General features: G+C 36.9%; 1 protein-coding gene across 1 annotated transcript in view; it reads right to left on the bottom strand.

Annotated features, from left to right (window-relative positions):
- Nucleotides 1–18,210, bottom strand: part of LOC146002418 (tetratricopeptide repeat protein 37) — a 54,354-nt gene that overhangs the window by 9,742 nt on the left and 26,402 nt on the right. The window contains exons 9-13 of the mRNA XM_083140243.1: nt 14,738–14,898; nt 13,605–13,740; nt 12,759–12,943; nt 10,379–10,567; nt 9,593–9,807 (exon numbers count right to left, since the gene is read on the bottom strand). Of these exons, the coding sequence (XP_082996369.1) occupies nt 9,593–9,807; nt 10,379–10,567; nt 12,759–12,943; nt 13,605–13,740; nt 14,738–14,898 (886 nt within the window). The remainder of the gene's footprint in view (nt 1–9,592; nt 9,808–10,378; nt 10,568–12,758; nt 12,944–13,604; nt 13,741–14,737; nt 14,899–18,210) is intronic.

Below are 18,210 nucleotides of genomic sequence, written 5' to 3'. Positions count from 1 at the left end.
GTGAATACAAATTAGTGCAATGACAACGAAGAATGTTCCTATCGTGCCATTACCTACGGGTACTTCAGATTTTAATGCTCAATTATTGGTCATGTTTCGGGAATTGAAGGAATCGAATGACAGCGTAAGGCAAAAGTTGTCTGAGCTTGAAAAATCTCAGAAAGAGCAGTTGTCATCTCAGAAAGAGCAGTTGTCAGAGCTTGAAAAATCTCAGAGAGAGCAGTTGTCAGAGCTGGAGAAATCTCAAAGAGAGCAGTTGAAAGAGCAGTTGTCAGAGCTGGAGAAATCTCAGAGAGAGCAATTGTCAGAGCATGAGAAATCTCAGAAAGAGCAGTTTGCAGAACTTGAAGACAGAACGGTGAAGTGTATGGAAAATATGAACAACACTGTTAAGGAGTTGGGCAACTCACTCCGGATGGAGATTGGGCAGGTTGCTGAAGCTTGCCAAACAGCAAATGATCAAATAAAGGGACACGTTAAAGTGTTGGATGAAAATTTCCAACAGTTGAATACATCTGGTGAAGCGAATACCAACAGCATTCGTAAGTTAGAAGATAGTGTTGCTGGATTGGGTTTGCAGGTAAACGAGCAGTGGAATGTTATCAGCCAGATTAGGGAAAATAATAATGAAGGTTTAATTCAACGTGTTGAGATCTGTGAAGCACGATTAAGTGATGTAACAGCTAAACTGCTGATGACTAATACTTCAACAATCCATAAAGCTGCAGGGAACAATGGCAACTTTACTGAAATTTCACGTAATCCAGAGCATCCTGTATCTTTATCCTTGTCATCTTCCAGTGCTTCAGAAGATGAATCTTTTCCATTGCATATGCCAGGAAAACGCAAATCTACAGGAAATCCTAAATCTAATTTGTCAGCTCCTACTTCACCAGTTAATGTGCGAAATTCTCGATTAAAGAAGCCTCATAAAACTTCACATGTTAGTTATGTTGATCCAGCAAATAATGCTTCACAATCTAGCAATATAGACTCTGATATGTCTGAAGTAAACAAAACTAGATATAATTCGCAAGCAACTTCTGGCAAACGATTTAAACCTAATTATAACACGAAGCACCATAGGCACGCTACTATCATTGATTCTGATACAAATAAACCATCTACTTCTAAGGAACAACCACGAAAGTATCTACGGTTGAATGACTTGAATATGTTGCCTAAATTTTCTGGAAATCCAGAGAAATCTAGCCCAAGGAAGTTTATTAAAACCTTAACTTCACATTTGGATTTGCTTCAGATTCCAAACGTTCAGAGATTGGAATGTATTCGGAATTGTTTTCAAGGGCCAGCCGAGGGATGGTACAATACGCACGTGGATTCCTTTATGACATACAAACATTTTGTACATGAGTTTCTGAACAAGTACACTTCATACTCATTGACGCAGGCTCAGTTGTCCGAATTGAGGAACAGAAAGTATGATCAAAATAGCGGTATAAGCATGGAGGTGTTTGCCACTCGTACTTATTCAACATATTACAATTTGGTAGAGCGTCCTAAAGATGCAGAAGTCATAGACATTTTGATTAATCAGTTTCCATCGATTACGGCACAGACGATATTAGGTGCTGGCCTAACGAAGGTTGACGACGTTATTAATTTATTGAAGAGACTGGATTTGATAAAGACCAGATCTGGTAAGAAGTGTGATTTGCCTAGTGATTTTGAAGCGAGAACATCCAGGTTTACTAAGGATTCAAATGCGTCAGATTTCAGAGATAAGCAAAAGTACAAAGTTCAGACAGTTAACACGCAACCAAGGAACAGCGAGCAAAATCCTAATCAAAGGAATAATGGACAGTTTTCTCGCAACAATAGAGATTCTAATTCTGGTTCTACATCCGGTGGTAACTCGTATAATAGAGGGCAAAATGTAAATGACAATTCTGATCGGCGTCAGGACTTTACATTCAGAAGAAGGAATCAAAATAATTATGGCAATCAACAGTTCTTTAGAAGAAATTTAAATGCAAATAACAGAAGTTATAACAATACCCAATTTCGACGAGACAGTGCGAGACCACAGAATGATAGACGTTCTAATACAAGGCAAGGTTATCTACAAACGAGGTCCAATTCAGATCCTAATGTAGCTTGTTTGCCTTATTCCCCGAACAATAGTCAAGGTTTAATCAGTGAAGTAAATTTATGTTGTAATTGTCGTCAACCCTGTGAACAATCATTCGCTTCTCTAAACAGTAATGCTATTTCAGGTAGCCGATTGAATGAAAACGCTGTTTCATTTGATCCCAGAGAAACACAAGTTAAAGAATTAATACAACCAGCGATGGAGTCACAGTCAAACGAACGCCGTGGGTAAATGTAGCCCGATTTACTCGCAGTGATAATACAGAGGGCTGTGTTGCAAGTTTTAACACAGAATATGGTTCACAAAATGTTCAGTCACAAATTACAAATATTTTTCCTGTATATGATAATTTTAAAGACAATGACCAGCTAGCAGTGTTTTTCCAATTGGAATGGTACGAAGAGGAACCCACTTGGACCATGGATGATAGTGGTGTATCATTTCCTATTACTGATCAACCTGTTATTTTTGGGTCCATTTGTAATTTAACAATTCGATGTATTATTGACAGTGGAAGTCAATGTAATCTAATGAGTTACGAATTATGGTGCAGTATCAAGTCCATTGTACAAAGTGCGAGATTGGAATCCATAGATCAGGTAAAATTATTACCATTTGCTGGACAACAAAAATTTCGAGTTGTTGGTAGAAAAATCCTTCACCTTTCAATACAGTCGGTGACTTTTCCGTTGGAAATGTTTGTGTTAAAACAATTACATGCAGATATAATTTTAGGTATACCATTCCTTAGGCAATATAAAGCTATACTGAATTTTAGACAGGAAGAAGTTACGTTGGTATCTCCTGCAAAACAAGAGGTGACACAGTCTTTGTATCGACTGAAGTCTAACGATCATGTTGATAAAAGGGTTCAGTGCATTACGGCAGAAAATTTGCTGATGAACACAAATTCCGAAGAAATCTACATAGTAACTGAAGAGAAAATTGTATCAACAGTACAAAATTGTAGTAAACTCTCCTCACGTCAGCAAGCGCTCTTACGTGAGTTGCTATTAAATTATAGAACACAGTTTTCGAATAAGCCTAGACCCGCTCATGTTGAACCATACAAGATAATGTTGGATACTGATTTACCAATTCGTGCTCCAATTTATCCGGTTCATTTTGCTAAAAGGACAGCTTTGGAGAGTGAATTGAATAAGTGGAAGAACTGGGGCATTATAAAAGAAATGTCGTCCCCTTACCTCAATCCATTGCACATAGTTCCAAAGGCAAATGGAGAATGGCGTCCAGTGGTAGACTTTCGTCGTTTGAATCAGCATGTGATTTCCCCTCTCACTCAAGTCGAACCCATAACTGAACTTCTGCAACACTTTCATGGTGCTACATTCTTTAGTTCGATTGATTTATCATGTGGATATTTCCAGATTCCGCTAACTCCAGACTCCTATCCATATACGGCTTTTTCATACAGAGGGCGCCAGCACGTTTTCTGTTATTTACCTTTTGGTATTAAATCAGCGGTGTCTGTGTTTATGGATCGCATGAACAACCTTTTTGGACCGGAAACCAGTTCTTTTGTGTTGGTATATATTGACGATATTCTTATTTTTAGTTCGACTGCTAGTGAACATTTCAAACATTTGGAGTATACATTGCAGGTTCTTCGAAAGGCAAATTATGAATCTTTCCAGTTAAGTGTTAAGAAAATTTTGCCTTTGTACACAATAGGTGATACATTAGAGAATGTCTAAAGTTTGAAATATTTTAACTGTTATGAGGGAAAGAAATGACAGTTATTGACATCGTTTGAAATATAATTAATTGAAGTTAATAATGTTATTGTAGAAATGAAAGGTGAATTAATTTCACTGTGATCTGTAGAATGATGTGTGAAGTCAGTCATGATAGTTATGAAATGTGTTACTTTCAGGAGTAATAGTATTTATTAGTAAGCTTGTCGTATGTATATCTAAATGTTATGCAGAGATCAGCTTTGTTCAGGTAAATAATATTAATGAAGTTATATATAGGGATCAAATAATGATAGTTTGAGGCAAGTTGTTTACTGAATGTGTAATAATTCAATAATGAATGTACTGATGAGTCGTGTTATGACTGTACATATTGTATTTTATTTATATTAAGTAGTTTAGCCAACAAGGAGATTGGGTTCCGCAAGGCTACTACTAAGTATTGTTTCACGTATGTGTGAATTATATATGCCTCATAATTTGACCCATAATTTTTATGTCTTGAGAAAACTCCTTGTGATCTGCACATTTTAGATAACATACATAAAATTAACAGGGAACTATTGAGATTAAGAACGCTGTATCATTGTCGATATTTGTTTTAAGTTGTTGATTCCGATTCGTTTTTGTTATATATGTAAGAAGATTGAATTAAAAATGTCTTGTGTTAAAAATCGAAAAATGAGTTTATATCAAATGTTATAAAGTGAAATAATATTTTGGAAGTTGAGTTGTGTTGCTTAAATCTTGCAATGTAAGTATAATAACATTATGAAACCCAGTTGAGCGCTGAGGACTTGCAATTTAATTCTAAAAATTGTGTTAGTCTGCTCATCCTTCGCGTACAATATATATTCAGTGTGAAGTATCGTTGCAAGAAATTTCTATACAGAGTGGGGGGACTATGTGACTGTCTTCTACATTCACAAATAAGCAATATTTACTTTATTTCGATTGCGTACAAGTTTATAAAATTAACAGGGAACTATTGAAATTAAGAACGTTGTATCATTGTCGATATTTGTTTTAAGTTGTTGATTCCGATTCGTTTTTGTTATATATATGTAAGAAGATTGAATTAAAAATGTCTTGTGTTAAAAATCGAAAAAATGAGTTTATATCAAATGTTATAAAGTGAAATAATATTTTGAAAGTTGAGTTGTGTTGCTTAATTCTTGCAATGTAAGTATAATGATACAATGATACAATGATACAGCGTTCTTAATCTCAATAGTTCCCTGTTAATTTTATAAACTTGTACGCAATCGAAATAAAGTAAATATTGGTTATTTGTGAATGTAGAAGACAGTCACAGGTCCATCTCAACATTATCCCTCCATCTTCATCTTGGCTTTCCTATAGGTCTCTTACCATCAGGTTTCCCAACAAGAATCCTGTAAACTCTTCTTTCCTCTCCCATTCGAGGCACATGGCCTGCCCACCTAAGTCTTCTTGATTTAATAATTCTAATAATATCTGGACATGAATACAAATTATGTAACCTTCTCTACTCACCTGTTGACCCTTTTAGGTCCAAATATTTTCCTAAGGATCTTACTTTCAAATACTCTCAATTTATGTTCCTCTCTCAATGTAAGGGACCAAGTTTCGCATCCACATAATAATACAGACAAAATTACTGTTTTGTATATTTTAACTTTTAGTTTCTTAGATATTAAACAAGAAGGCAAAAGTTTAAGAAAAGAAAAGTAACATGCATTTCCTGAATTAAGTCTGCTTTTTATTTCCTCTTTAATATCATTTTCATTTGTTAGTATTACTCCTAAGTACTTGAATTTGGAGACTGGTTCAAATGAGTTGTTATCAATAATTAGATTTTGATTATTACCTAACACTTCGTTTCGGCCTGTAAGCATATATTTAGTTTTCTCTTTGCTAACTTCCAAACCTATCTCTTTAGCTGCTTTGAAAAATAGTTTAGCATTATTCTTAATTGTATTTTTATCATCCCCTAATAAGTCTACATCATCTGCATATGCTAACAACTGAGTCACACTGTTTAATTTTAGTCCTTCGTTAGTTTCTTTTACCTTCCTAACAGCATATTCTAAGGCAAAATTAAACAGCAATGGAGATAATGCATCTACTTGTTTTAACCCATCATGAATTGTAAATTTGTCAGACACATTAATACCCATACGAATTTTACTTTCTGTTTCACTGGTGCATACTTTTATCATATTAAGAAGCTTCTTAGGTATTCCAAACTTGACTAATATATTATATAATTTATCTCTTTTGACTGAATGATATGCTTTTTTGAAATCAATGAATAGCTGATGGACACTTTGATTATATTCCCACTTTTTCTCAAGTGTCTGCCTGATGAGAAAAAGTTGATCTGTAGTTGATCTATTACGTTTAAATTTCGTTTCATTATCATATGGGGTTAGTCTTGTTAAAAGAATGTTAGATAATATTTTATATGTTGTTGAGATTAGAGAAATTCCACGGTAATTATTGCAGTTCACTTTATCACCTTTTCTAAAAACAGGAACAATTATGGATTTTTTCCACTGTTGAGGGATTTCTTCTTTATTCCATATTAAACAAATTAATTTATGAATTTGACATATGAACGAATTTCCACCATATTTAATTAACTCAGCTGGTATTAAATCAATGCCAGGTGCTTTGGTACTCTTTAGCATTTTAATAGCATCTTTAACTTCAGTCAAGTTAGGTTCTGGAACTTCATTTACTTCTGATTTATCTCCTACATGAACATTTAAGAGGTCATTAAAGTAGTTCTTTCATCTATTTAAAATATCGCTTGGATCGGCCAAAAAATCACCGTTTTTATCTTTTATCAAGTTTACTTTAGGTTGCTACCCCTTTCTAAATTCATTTACACCTTTATATAAATCTCTGATATTTTTGTTTTTGCTGTTTGTTTCAATTTCGTCAATTTTACTTTTCAAGTAATCTTTTTTTTTTTTTACTTCTAAACGTGCGGTTAACTTCTCGCTTTATTCTATTATAATTGCTTAGATTTGTATCATGTGAGTTATTTAACCACCTAAGTCTAGCCTGATTTCTTATTTCTATTAGATTATGACATTCATTATCAAACCATGGCTTACTTTTTCTTGGTTTATGGTATCCTATACTTTCTTTAGCTGCTGATTTTATTGCATTACGTATGTGCTCCCAATTCTTATTTACGTCTGTTTCATTTATATTTTCATCATCATTTAACTCCTGCAAAACATCAAATCTATTTGACAGTTTAATTTGGTAATCTTTCTTAATTCTTTCATCAGCAAATTTTCCTGTATTAAATTTTATAACTTTTAGATTTTGTTGCTTATGATTTATCACTGCGAGTCTTTCTCTTAATTTAGCAATTTCTAAATAATGGTCACTGGCACAGTCAGCACCTTTATGTGAACGAACCATCAATTATACTAGTATGCCTTCTCTTATCAATGAGAATATGATCTATCTGATTATGAGTTTTACCATCTGGAGAAGACCAGGTATATTAATGGATATCTTTATTTTTTAAAGCGGTACTTTTCACAATTAAATTCTTTGAGATTGCAAAAGTAATTAATCTTATACCATTATCATTACTTAATTCATGAACACTTTCTTTACCAATTGTGGGGTTAAATGTCTCTTCCTTACCAATCTGTGCATTACAGTCACCTAACAGAATTTTCATATCATACTGGGAAATTTATCAAAGAACTGTTCTAACTCTGCATAAAAATCATCTTTAGTATTATCATCGTTATCTTCCGTTGGTGCATGTATGTTTATTAAAATAATTTTACCCCACCTATCCTGTAAAACTGCATATGATATCCTATCATTAATAAATTCTACTGTTTTAAGAGCAGAGATAATTCTATTATTTATGAAGAAGCCTGTTCCAAAATTATGATTCTCAGTACCACCATAGAAAAAAGTATAACGCCCTTCTCCTGGCCACTTAACTTCCTGGATATTTGCAATATACAGACAAAATAATACATCCATTAGCAGGTATGGACTTGTTTGGTTCCAATAAATGTGCAGACGAACTTGGATCCGAAGATCCAAGACCTCGTCAACTGGGGTGCCTGTTGAGTGGAAGAAATCGAGCGAGAATGAATACATTGCAGAGCATGTGGAATTAGTGATACCAGTGTTGCACATCTCACTATGTTAACCCTATGTTTATCGTGATTCATTGCTAATCGTGCTATACAGCGGCGAGAATGGCTGAATCGGTCTCCTGTTCAGGGTGCAGTTTTGCCCGAGTGTTATTTTGGGCATCATCCGAAGTGAAAAGCTCTTCAAAGTCAAGCAAGTTGTCTTAAATGCATATTCCTTCTTACGACAACAAGACCAAAATAAAACAGGGTGCGAGGTGATTTGCCATCAATTTGCATACAAACTGTGGCTCTGGTGTTGATTGATTTGCAGTTTGATTTTAGGAGGAGGAAACAATTGTTGTTCGACGACAAAAGAATCTCTGCAGTATTAAAAGATATCGCTGTGAGAAGAAAAGTGTTTATTATTTGGACGAGACTTGCATCAACGCGGGGCATATATTGAATCAATCGTGGGAGAATACCACCATGCAAAAGCACCGCCAGAGTTGAAGCAACCGAAGGGAAAGGGGGAGCCTTATTGTTTCACCCACTGGCGGCTTTGTTGAAGAGACATGTTTACTGTTCTGTGCAAAGAAAGGGAAGCGTGAGTATCACCAACAAATGGACAGACTAAGATTTGAATCCTGGTTTACTGAAGTCATCAATAAATTGAAACCAAACAGAGTAGCAATCAATGTACTCCATTGTATATATCACCAATAACAAATCATGCATTTTTTGGTGGTATAAAATTGAAGTGTGTGTGTCTGCTAGTAATGGATGTATTGCGAATGAGCAACCAAGTTTTTCATAAATTTATTTACTTCTAAACCAGAAACAATAACTTGTCATTAAATTCAAGAGGGGCATGTCATTTACTTTTACCTTTGTCTTTTTTGCATGTTCGACATATACATGCCCTCATGTTTTGAAGATATTTCGCAATTTACATTAAGTAATGACACATTTATTACATAATTATGCACAGAAAGTACTTTAAAAATTGATACAAAAAGAAGCAAAAATACATTCCGCTTGACATGCATGTGCGGGTTTTGATGTGTTGTGCAGTTGGCAATACTGCAGATTTTCTCAGTGTGTGCGATCTAAACAGCTTGGCGGTTGAGGCAAAACTGGCACAGATGATTCTGAGCTCAGTTCTCGAGAGAATTTATATATAAAACCTGCTGCAAAGTTAGCTTGACGCACAGCTTAGTGTACTTCTTAAATTATTGTTGGGTGATATCTTCTCTGGGTGCACATAGAACAGTGCAGAGTTGAACGGCTACTGCTTTTATAACAAAAACATATTTGAGTATTGACCTTGACAGACAGCCAGCTGCATGCAACAGAGCAACATGCAGAAGACCAGAGTGGTCACTGTAGGAAGAAACCATTTTCCTTTTTGGAGTATATTTTTATTTTTGTTATTTACATTACTTTTCTGCCACTTCTGGCTAACTGCCATGACATGAGGATGTAACACAGACAAAGAACATACATGCCCAGGCTGGAACTCGGTACTTATTTTGACTAAATAGAGCAGTAATGAAAATTGACACTAAGCAATTTATGGATGAAATAAACACTTGTTGCATACCCAGCATTTCTAAAGTTTGTAAAGAACATAGTTAAATGGTTGTGCTGCTTTGAGTACGTACCTTTTGAAGCCGAAATAACACCCAACACATTCCAATGAAGGCAATTTCTTGGATTTATGGACACAACTTTCTTTGCTGCCGCAAGCGACCTTTCTCTTAGCTCCTTTCGCTTCTCGGCTGTTGCAGCAATATCAGCCTGATGGCTATAACTAAGGGCCAGGTCATGCCACAGAAAGCTATTCTCTGGCAAAAGATTCAATGCACGGCAGTAACACCTGAAAGCAAGTGAAGGCTTTTTAATGTATGTCCACCAGACAGAGGGCTACAGCACAATGTTATACCATGGTTGCTTAATAAGGTTTATTATACCATGGTTTTCTACACCTGGGTATTCTACATCATAGTCAAGCAGCTTCCATATTGTCTTTAAACTGGCATACAGTTTGATGAACACAAAAAAAAGTTAAGAATTTTACCCTATGCCTTGCACAGTACCATGAAGGGATGTAAGAGTTGTGGTGTGAAGTTCCCACAAATTCTTGGTCTCAGCTATAGTGGAGCTGTTGAGATTAGCCTCATGCTCTACCTTAACTCCTCACATACGCATTGATGCGCACAAGAGCTGTTTTATACAGGGACACCACCAGAAAAATTCCCACTTGAGATTACCATCACAGGCTCTCAAATGAATCAGAGGCCCAACTAACTGCACTACTGTGGATCCCTGGGGGAAATTTATGTACTCAATCCAGGAATGAATAACACAGCACTTCTAGCATCAAATATAAAAATCATTATTAAATAAGACTAAAAACTATAATACACTGTTGTTTTTTTTTCAAGTACCTTGCTCCTAATTCCAGAACTTCTTGCTTGCCCAACAGCACAGGCTCAACTTCATCCAAAAATTCAGTGGATATGAGTTGCGGTGGAACACTTAGCTTTGCCGAACTGGCCGGCATGTGCACAAGTAAAGTGCAAGCATCACCCATCAGTTTCCAAACACACGACATGTCGCTTCGCTCCCTTGCTGCACTGTGAAAACAAATATAAGGGAAGGAAGTCAAATTTACATTAACAATACCTACAATATTTGTAATATACAATTAACATTCACACCTTTTCCCAGGTACAAAGAAAATAGTCATGTGTCTTGTGTAAGTAAGCATAAATCAAGTCAGTACTTACAAATCGTCATTAGAGGCATGCAAATTTCATTTTTGACGAAAACACGAAATATGAAATAACATGCTGTAATGTTTATTTTTCATGTTTCTGAGAGGTCTGAGGTGCATTTTTCTACCCTGTTTTGTCACGAAATAATGCGAAATGAACTGCAAAATGAGAAATTGACTCAAACACGAAATTTACCGTTTATAGCGTATACTGACACGACACTTTCTGAAGTCTGAAGTATCTTGTGAGTTGTGCAATTCACGGAAAATTGATTAATTCTGCTGTAAATATTTGAGAAGTAAAAATGGATCCCTTTATGCAGGAATAAGCTTAATACTCTGGTAACTACATAAATGTGTATTAGAAAGGATAAGTTTATTTTGTGTACTAAGTGCAGTTTTTAAATGAAATTTAGGATTATATTCACAATTTTAAAACCAAAATGTCATTTTATATAGCACTTTTGATGTGATTATTCACCACTATAACACTGAAATTTTATTTTATTTACCGCTTTTGAACCCGAAATCGACTGTTTTTGTACCGAAATTTTGCTTTTTTATTTACCAAAAATATGTGCCTCTAACCATCATTGTCCATGTTTCTCATCTTATAAATGCAGTTGGAGGCACATGGCACAGTGGTTCGGATCCCACTTTAAACTGTAGGTGCAGTCCCGATTAGCCTTTCTGTGCATAAAGTGGACTTAAAGCAACAAATCAATTATAAATGCAGCATATTTGGTCAATTTTAGGAGGGCTTTAGTGGTAACGCTGTCACGTAATCAAGGGGTTCCAGGTCCAATCTCTGGTGAAGGCAGAGAGGTTTGCTTCCCACTTTAATCTGTGCATAAAGCGAACTTAAACTCGGACGAAATTTTGGTCAATTTTAAAAGTAAAGTTTTTAATTGACCTGGGTTTTATTTTTTGGGTTGGGACATGTTTGCCCTACTGTTGTATAATAAAAGGGGTTCCCTATCAATTGTACTCAACTGATTGATTGATTTTAAATATTAATGGATGTGTCAGTACTTAGGTTATTAGGTGTAAATAACTTATGGACATGCCTCACAAATTAAAACAAAGAATATTTTAAAACCAATTATTTGGAAATGAAGAACACCTTATAAGACTATGAAACTAATAACAACATTTGAGGTCCGGTGGCATCAGAAAAAAAAATTGTGGGGACAAAGACATTTCCTGGGGTCTGGAACATTTAATATACCCATTAAATGCCATACAAAAATGTATATTTGGGCTAAAAAGGCATTAATTTATCTAGTTTTTCTTGTTTGCTGGAGTTGATTGGGGAGGCCTCTCTGGCACCAATAATGCAGAGATCTAAAATTTCCATATCTGTAGTAAAAGCTGAAGCTGTGGAGATGCACTTGACACACATGTTTTCAAGATATAGAGCAATGCAAAATCCCACAAAGGAGTGCCTTTGAGCCCAGGTGCAAGCATCTTGTTGGCCTGCATGAATGGCATGTCCAGGGTATAATACACAGGAAAATGGTTGGTTGCTTTCCGAAAAGGCCATCTCTCACCCTAATTGTGCTCAATTAGGTATAGGTATGCAGTGAAGGCATTGAGAGGATGTGGATGAGATGTAATCAGCACCATGCTCTGGCTGCCTTTAACCCCTCTTTCCTTGGTACCCATTGATTAAGGGCTCTGTGAACCCCAGAGTCCCTATGAAATCAAACCTGGGTCTCCTGCATGGTAGTCAGATGCCCTATCAACTACATCATCGCGAGATCTTACACGTTTGCACTCGTATCGTGCGAGCTATGTAACTGTCCCTTTGCAATATCCCCCCTGCAGTCACTTTTCCCTGAGACTGCCACCAGACACAATGCTCGGAATAATAATGTCAAAGGCTGATTTTGAATCTTGTCTTGAAGTGTATTTGATCCATTATCCTTTGCATCATCCTGAAGGTGTATATACCATTATTAACATTAGTTATCGCAGTTGCAATATTAGGGGAGGAATCATGAAACATGCATGCATACTAGAAACGCAAGCAAACTGCAATCAATGCTTACCTTGTCAACACATTCAAAGCTTCTTCACATCTGTCCCTCGTTAGTCCAATCAAACATTGTGACAAGTAATTCTTTGCCAGGCATAAAGAAGTCTCCCCAAGCCCTTTTAATGCTGGCACATACTTTGGATTATTCTTCACCAACTCACGGAACTCAACTACAGCTTCATCATACAAACCTAAAATCTAATTGGAAACAAATTAAGGAAAGCAACTTTGTACTTATGTTGCGCAGAACAGCATTTTGCCAAAACAAATTCCTGAACTTTTCCAAATACATTTGCAGATCATTCTATAATCGTTTAACTTATTTTAAATCTGTTTACAGCATATTTTTGGAATAGACATACAGAAACTGGCTACAGTTGGAAGAAAAATTAAAGTTTTAAGCACTTTCAAACACCTGCTGCATCAAATTATGGTTTACAAATATGAGAAAAATCCATAGCCACTACAGGCACAACAATCAACTTCAACTTTTACATAATTTTGTACATTTTTGTGTAATTCCGTGACTCTTTTTAGTAGTAGCTTAAATTTCCTGACTTCTCCATGGTTTTCAGATCAGTTGCAGCCCTGGTAAACTGAGTTAATTTTCTTTACTGTTCCATTGATGCATTAAAAATATGGCACAAAACACATGCATATGGTGAAAGCAGGTCTCATACAGTGAATAGTCAGCCTCTGTGGCAAAGTGTTTAGGGGTCCTAGTTTCAAATCCTCAATAAGATATTGTGTTTGTACCTTCATCATTCATCCTCATTGCTGTGATTAAGTTAGAGAGGTAGAAAAGGAACCTAAAACACAAAAATACAAATGCAGATTCTACAAATTCTACAGAACTTACCTGTTTGACGGTAGCTATTTGAAATGTTGGATACAAAGAACCTGGACTAAGTTCAACGACCTTCTGGAAAGACTTCAGAGCTGCTGTGTATGCACCTCTTGCTAGGTAGGCATCTGCCAAACTTTCCCAACAGAGGCTGCAAAACAAGTGGACACAATTGATAAAGTGATCTGGCTAAACTGCAGATAACAACATTTGACATTTAGGGATATGAGACCACCAAACTCTACAAGCTAACTGCAGGTGGATTTACAACTTACATTGGGTTTGAAACCACTGAGATATGTCCCCATCCATTTTAGAATCAAACCTGTCTTGACTTGATTGCAAGCAATACATGACCAGTTAATTAGATGATGGTGATTATCAGCCAATAATATACAATTAATGTTAATTTTGCTCACCCACTATCATTAAACTTTAATGTCTTGAAAGTAAAAATTCATACATTGCCCCACTCTTGAAAATTGATCAACCTAGCTATGTCCTGTCCCTGTGTGCTACAAAGAAACTGTCCCAAGTTTGAACCCTTTAAGGCATAGGTGTATCAGTGTGCTTGCCCCATCATTTATTTAATCAAGTACCTGTTCATTCTCGCTGCGGTGGTCTAGTCAGTAGGGCATCTGGCTGCCACGTGGGAGACCCAGGTTCGATTCCTGGGGTGGGTGATCTAAGGTCAGAATTTTTTCAACCTTGTTCCCGTATAAAGTGGCTCTGGGGCTCATCCAGCCTCAAATCAATAGGTACCTGGGAACAACCCTGGGTGGGGGGTAAAGGTGGCTGGAGCATGGTGCTGATTACATCACATCCAAAATGGCTGAGATTGAAAATGTGTGGGGTCCTATCCATCACATGTGAGGTCCTATCCATCCCTAAATGTGCCTTTATGATACGGTGCTACATGCACGGGGAACTTTACCTTTTTACCTACCTGTTCATTCTCATAATCACAATTAACCCAAGATATAGAAAAACAACATAAAACAACTGAAACAGGAAGAAAGACAAGGATCATAAATCAAAGAGGCTATATGTTGATTCTGAATGTATATCAATCTTACACAAATTCAAATTCAGTTCACAAGCATAACTGAACATGCCTTACAATTGTATAAAGTGATCATCCTACGAACCTGTCATTGGGATCAGCTCGTATGGCTGATCGCAGACTGCTGATAGCCTTTGCAGGATCGTCTATTGCTAAGTAGTGAAGGCCGAGACGCAGCCATGCCCACTTCGCAGTGGCAGCACTGTAGGAACTTGTCACAGACAAAAGCAGCTGCAAATTTGCTTCCTATAATGGAAAACAACTGAATTATATTCACATAACAGACACTTTATGTAAATAATAGGGGTGGATCAATATGATACTTTTGCTAATAACTCTTATTCTCAGTAAGATGGAAATTTCTTCCTTTATTTTTTCCCTCGCAAGAAAACAATGCAATACTGTAAGTGGAACATGCCTCTGTTGCCACTCGCTTATCGGTAACATTGTCGATATGAAAGAATGCACTACAATACTCTTACCTGTTACGAATCCGTTTCTTTCTTTCATCTCTTACCCTCTTTCTCCACCTTTCTTTGTCTATTTCTCTTCTGTTCTTTCATCACCTTTCTATTTTTCTTGTTCTCTCTCTTTGTTTCTCTTTTTTCATCACTTTTATCTCAATCTTTCTTCACCTCTCTTATTCCATCTTTCAATCTTTCTCTTTCCCTCTATGCACGCTACGACACCAGGGGTCCCGGGTTCGAAAAGATACATAAGTACGTACTGTACGTTCTTACAATACTGTAAAAAGTGTACCAACATCTTGTGTAGTTACATAATTGTAATCTCTGCTATGCTTATTGCGACTGTATCACATTTTTATTCTTGTACGTACATGCACTAGTACTCTACATTATAAGTAATGTGAAATGTAAATCTGTCTTTCCATTATTTCCTGCAGCGCTCTATACTGTATTTAAAGTCAACTCTGTATAAGGAGGAAAACTGTTAAGACGGTAAATTTTGCTTGGAACCATCATGTTCCGGGATAGACAGGTTTTACTACTGATATAAAACTGCAGATGTTCCTTGCAATATGTAAGCAGATTAAAAAGTTTACTTTACAAAGCCTGACCATGCGAATTTCATGTTTATTAATATATTTTGCAGAATTTTGAACTGCATTATAGCTACTTATATACAGGGTGTCCATAAAGTCTCACCCTATCCTGGGTATTGTGAGAACGGCTGTAAATAGGAAGAAATGGCAAAACACATATTCCATGATGTTCAGGGGGAAACGTTTTGAGGCCGACCATTCCCTACCCGGGCCCCTCACAAGGGGGTAGGTTGGGGTCGACTCAATGTTTTCAAATAGCAAGGGGGGTCAAAGAATATCTTGTTGGAAAGGTCTTATCATAACAACAATAATACAGCAAATCCGAGGGTCTCTACATTGCTCCAATGGACAATGGCGTGAAATCAAATGTGGAACATGACCAGCATTGGACAGGACTCCAACTCCTACCAGTGGGAGCTGGAAAAATGTTCCTACACTGTAGCATGATTCGGAGATATCCTAGCAGTGTCTACAAATATATATCCCCCCAAGAGATGGCAAGCGTCCGTACACAATACTGCATATCATCGCGTCCCCTGAGATTGCTACCAGTAGGGCAAGGACCGACATGCACAATCGCAACTCGAGTCAAATGGTGAAGGAGGCACCTAGTTACATGTACAATGTCAACTGAAGGCAAATGGGGGGGAGGGGGGATACAAGATGTTACAACACATACACCACTAAAAGTCAAATTGAGCTTATCTACTATTTACAGAAGATGTTCGAAATGAGCCCCATTCACTTGTTTGAAGGAGAATGCAGACGGAGTATCAAACCAGACCAAGTAATCAGTGTTACTACCGGGATGAAGATTCAACAGGACCATTCTGCTTGTGTTCCCGTAAGCAAACAGTCCGGACTGTAAAAGTTCGAAGTGACTTTGAAATAATGGACGTACAAGAGTTGTAGTGTCGTACACACTGTGTTCTACTAATGTGTTTCCTGTATCTTAGATTACCATGGTTATGTTTGTGTGTGTGGTTTAAGTGTTTGCAAAGACGAGAAAAATGAATGGTGCCAGAAGGGCACGTTCTGGCACAGACGAAGTGGAAATTATATTTCTTTCCGGTAAATGTGGCAGAAACTACCATGCCACTGCTAGACGATTTAACGAATTGTATCCCCAATGCCCTAGTATTGACCATAAGTATGTTTCAGACCTTGTGAAAGAATTCCGTGAAACGTAAAGCGTCAATGACAGACCACGTCCAGGACGACCTCACAGAGGTGGAAGTTATAGGACACGTGACTGTAAATCCTGGAATGTCTCTCAGACAAATAGAAGAAGCAAGTAACATTCCACAAAGTTATATCAGTAAGGTGTTAAAATTACACAAATTTCATACTTACAAAATGCAGATAAAGCAAGAACTAGGAGATGATGATTTCGATAGACGAATTGAGTTTTGTGAAATTATGTGCGACAGGATTGCTAACAATGAGAACTTCTTACACAACATCTGTTTCAGTGATGAAAGTTCTCTTTTCCTAAATGGCTGTGTTAATAAACACAATGTTCGAGTATGGGCAGATGTTAATCTTCATGTTGTGAGGGAAGGCCATACGCAAAGACCTGAGAAGGTTAATGTGTGGGCAGGTTTTTAGGAAACCACATAATTGGACCCGTATTTCTTAATGGCAATTTAAACAGTAATCTGAAAAAAATGAGTCGACCCCAGCCTAAACGTTTCCCCCTGAACATCATTGAATACGTGTTTTGCCATTTCTTCCTATTTACATCCAACACCCCCCTGCCCATAAATGCAACCGCCCCAGGTGCAAGACCTGCCCCATCCTCATCACTTCTCACACCCTCCAGGTGCACACGGCCACTGGCAAATTTACCCTCCATCCCAAAGGGACCTGCCATGCCTCAAACCTTATCTACATCCTCACCTGCAACATCTGTGGTGATTTTTACCTGGGGACACACTCACAGTTTACGACGAGCCTGGTGACGAAAGTGTTTTTTTTCGTTCTACGCACCGCTTCTTCTTCGATGGGGACCTGGCAACTCTGCAGTGCCCCAACTTCCAGTTCCGTCTATTTCTCCTCACACCGATGATGCTATGAAATTAGCGAAAATTTTGAATTTTTCTACTGTCCGGTGAGTGTTTCCTTTTACCTTCTTTGATTTTTACTTAGCCCTTTTGGCCCTCCTTGTTTTTATCCATTATATATATTTATATATATATATATATATATATATATATATATATATATATTGAGAAGAAAGAAAGAAAGAGAAAAAAGCAAGTTTGCTGGTACACCAATATGATTACATTGTCGATTCTGATAGAATACTGATTAATTTGTACCATCCTTAATAAATAATAACTCTGTGTTAGTTGCAAGCAATATATTTTCAACTGGCTACAGATTGTGGCAAGTGGTGGCAGCAAAGCACTGAACTTAGTACATGAATAAAAATATAATTCTTGAAGCTTTCCTGGCAGGGAATATTGAAGAGGTTTTCTCGGGCAATTCACTGA

The sequence above is a fragment of the Lepisma saccharinum genome, chromosome 1 (genome assembly GCF_977018435.1).
Source record: "Lepisma saccharinum chromosome 1, izLepSacc3.1, whole genome shotgun sequence".
Taxonomy (NCBI): domain Eukaryota; kingdom Metazoa; phylum Arthropoda; class Insecta; order Zygentoma; family Lepismatidae; genus Lepisma; species Lepisma saccharinum.
Note: the sequence above shows the minus strand (reverse complement) of the source record. Positions and strands in the feature narration are given on the sequence as shown.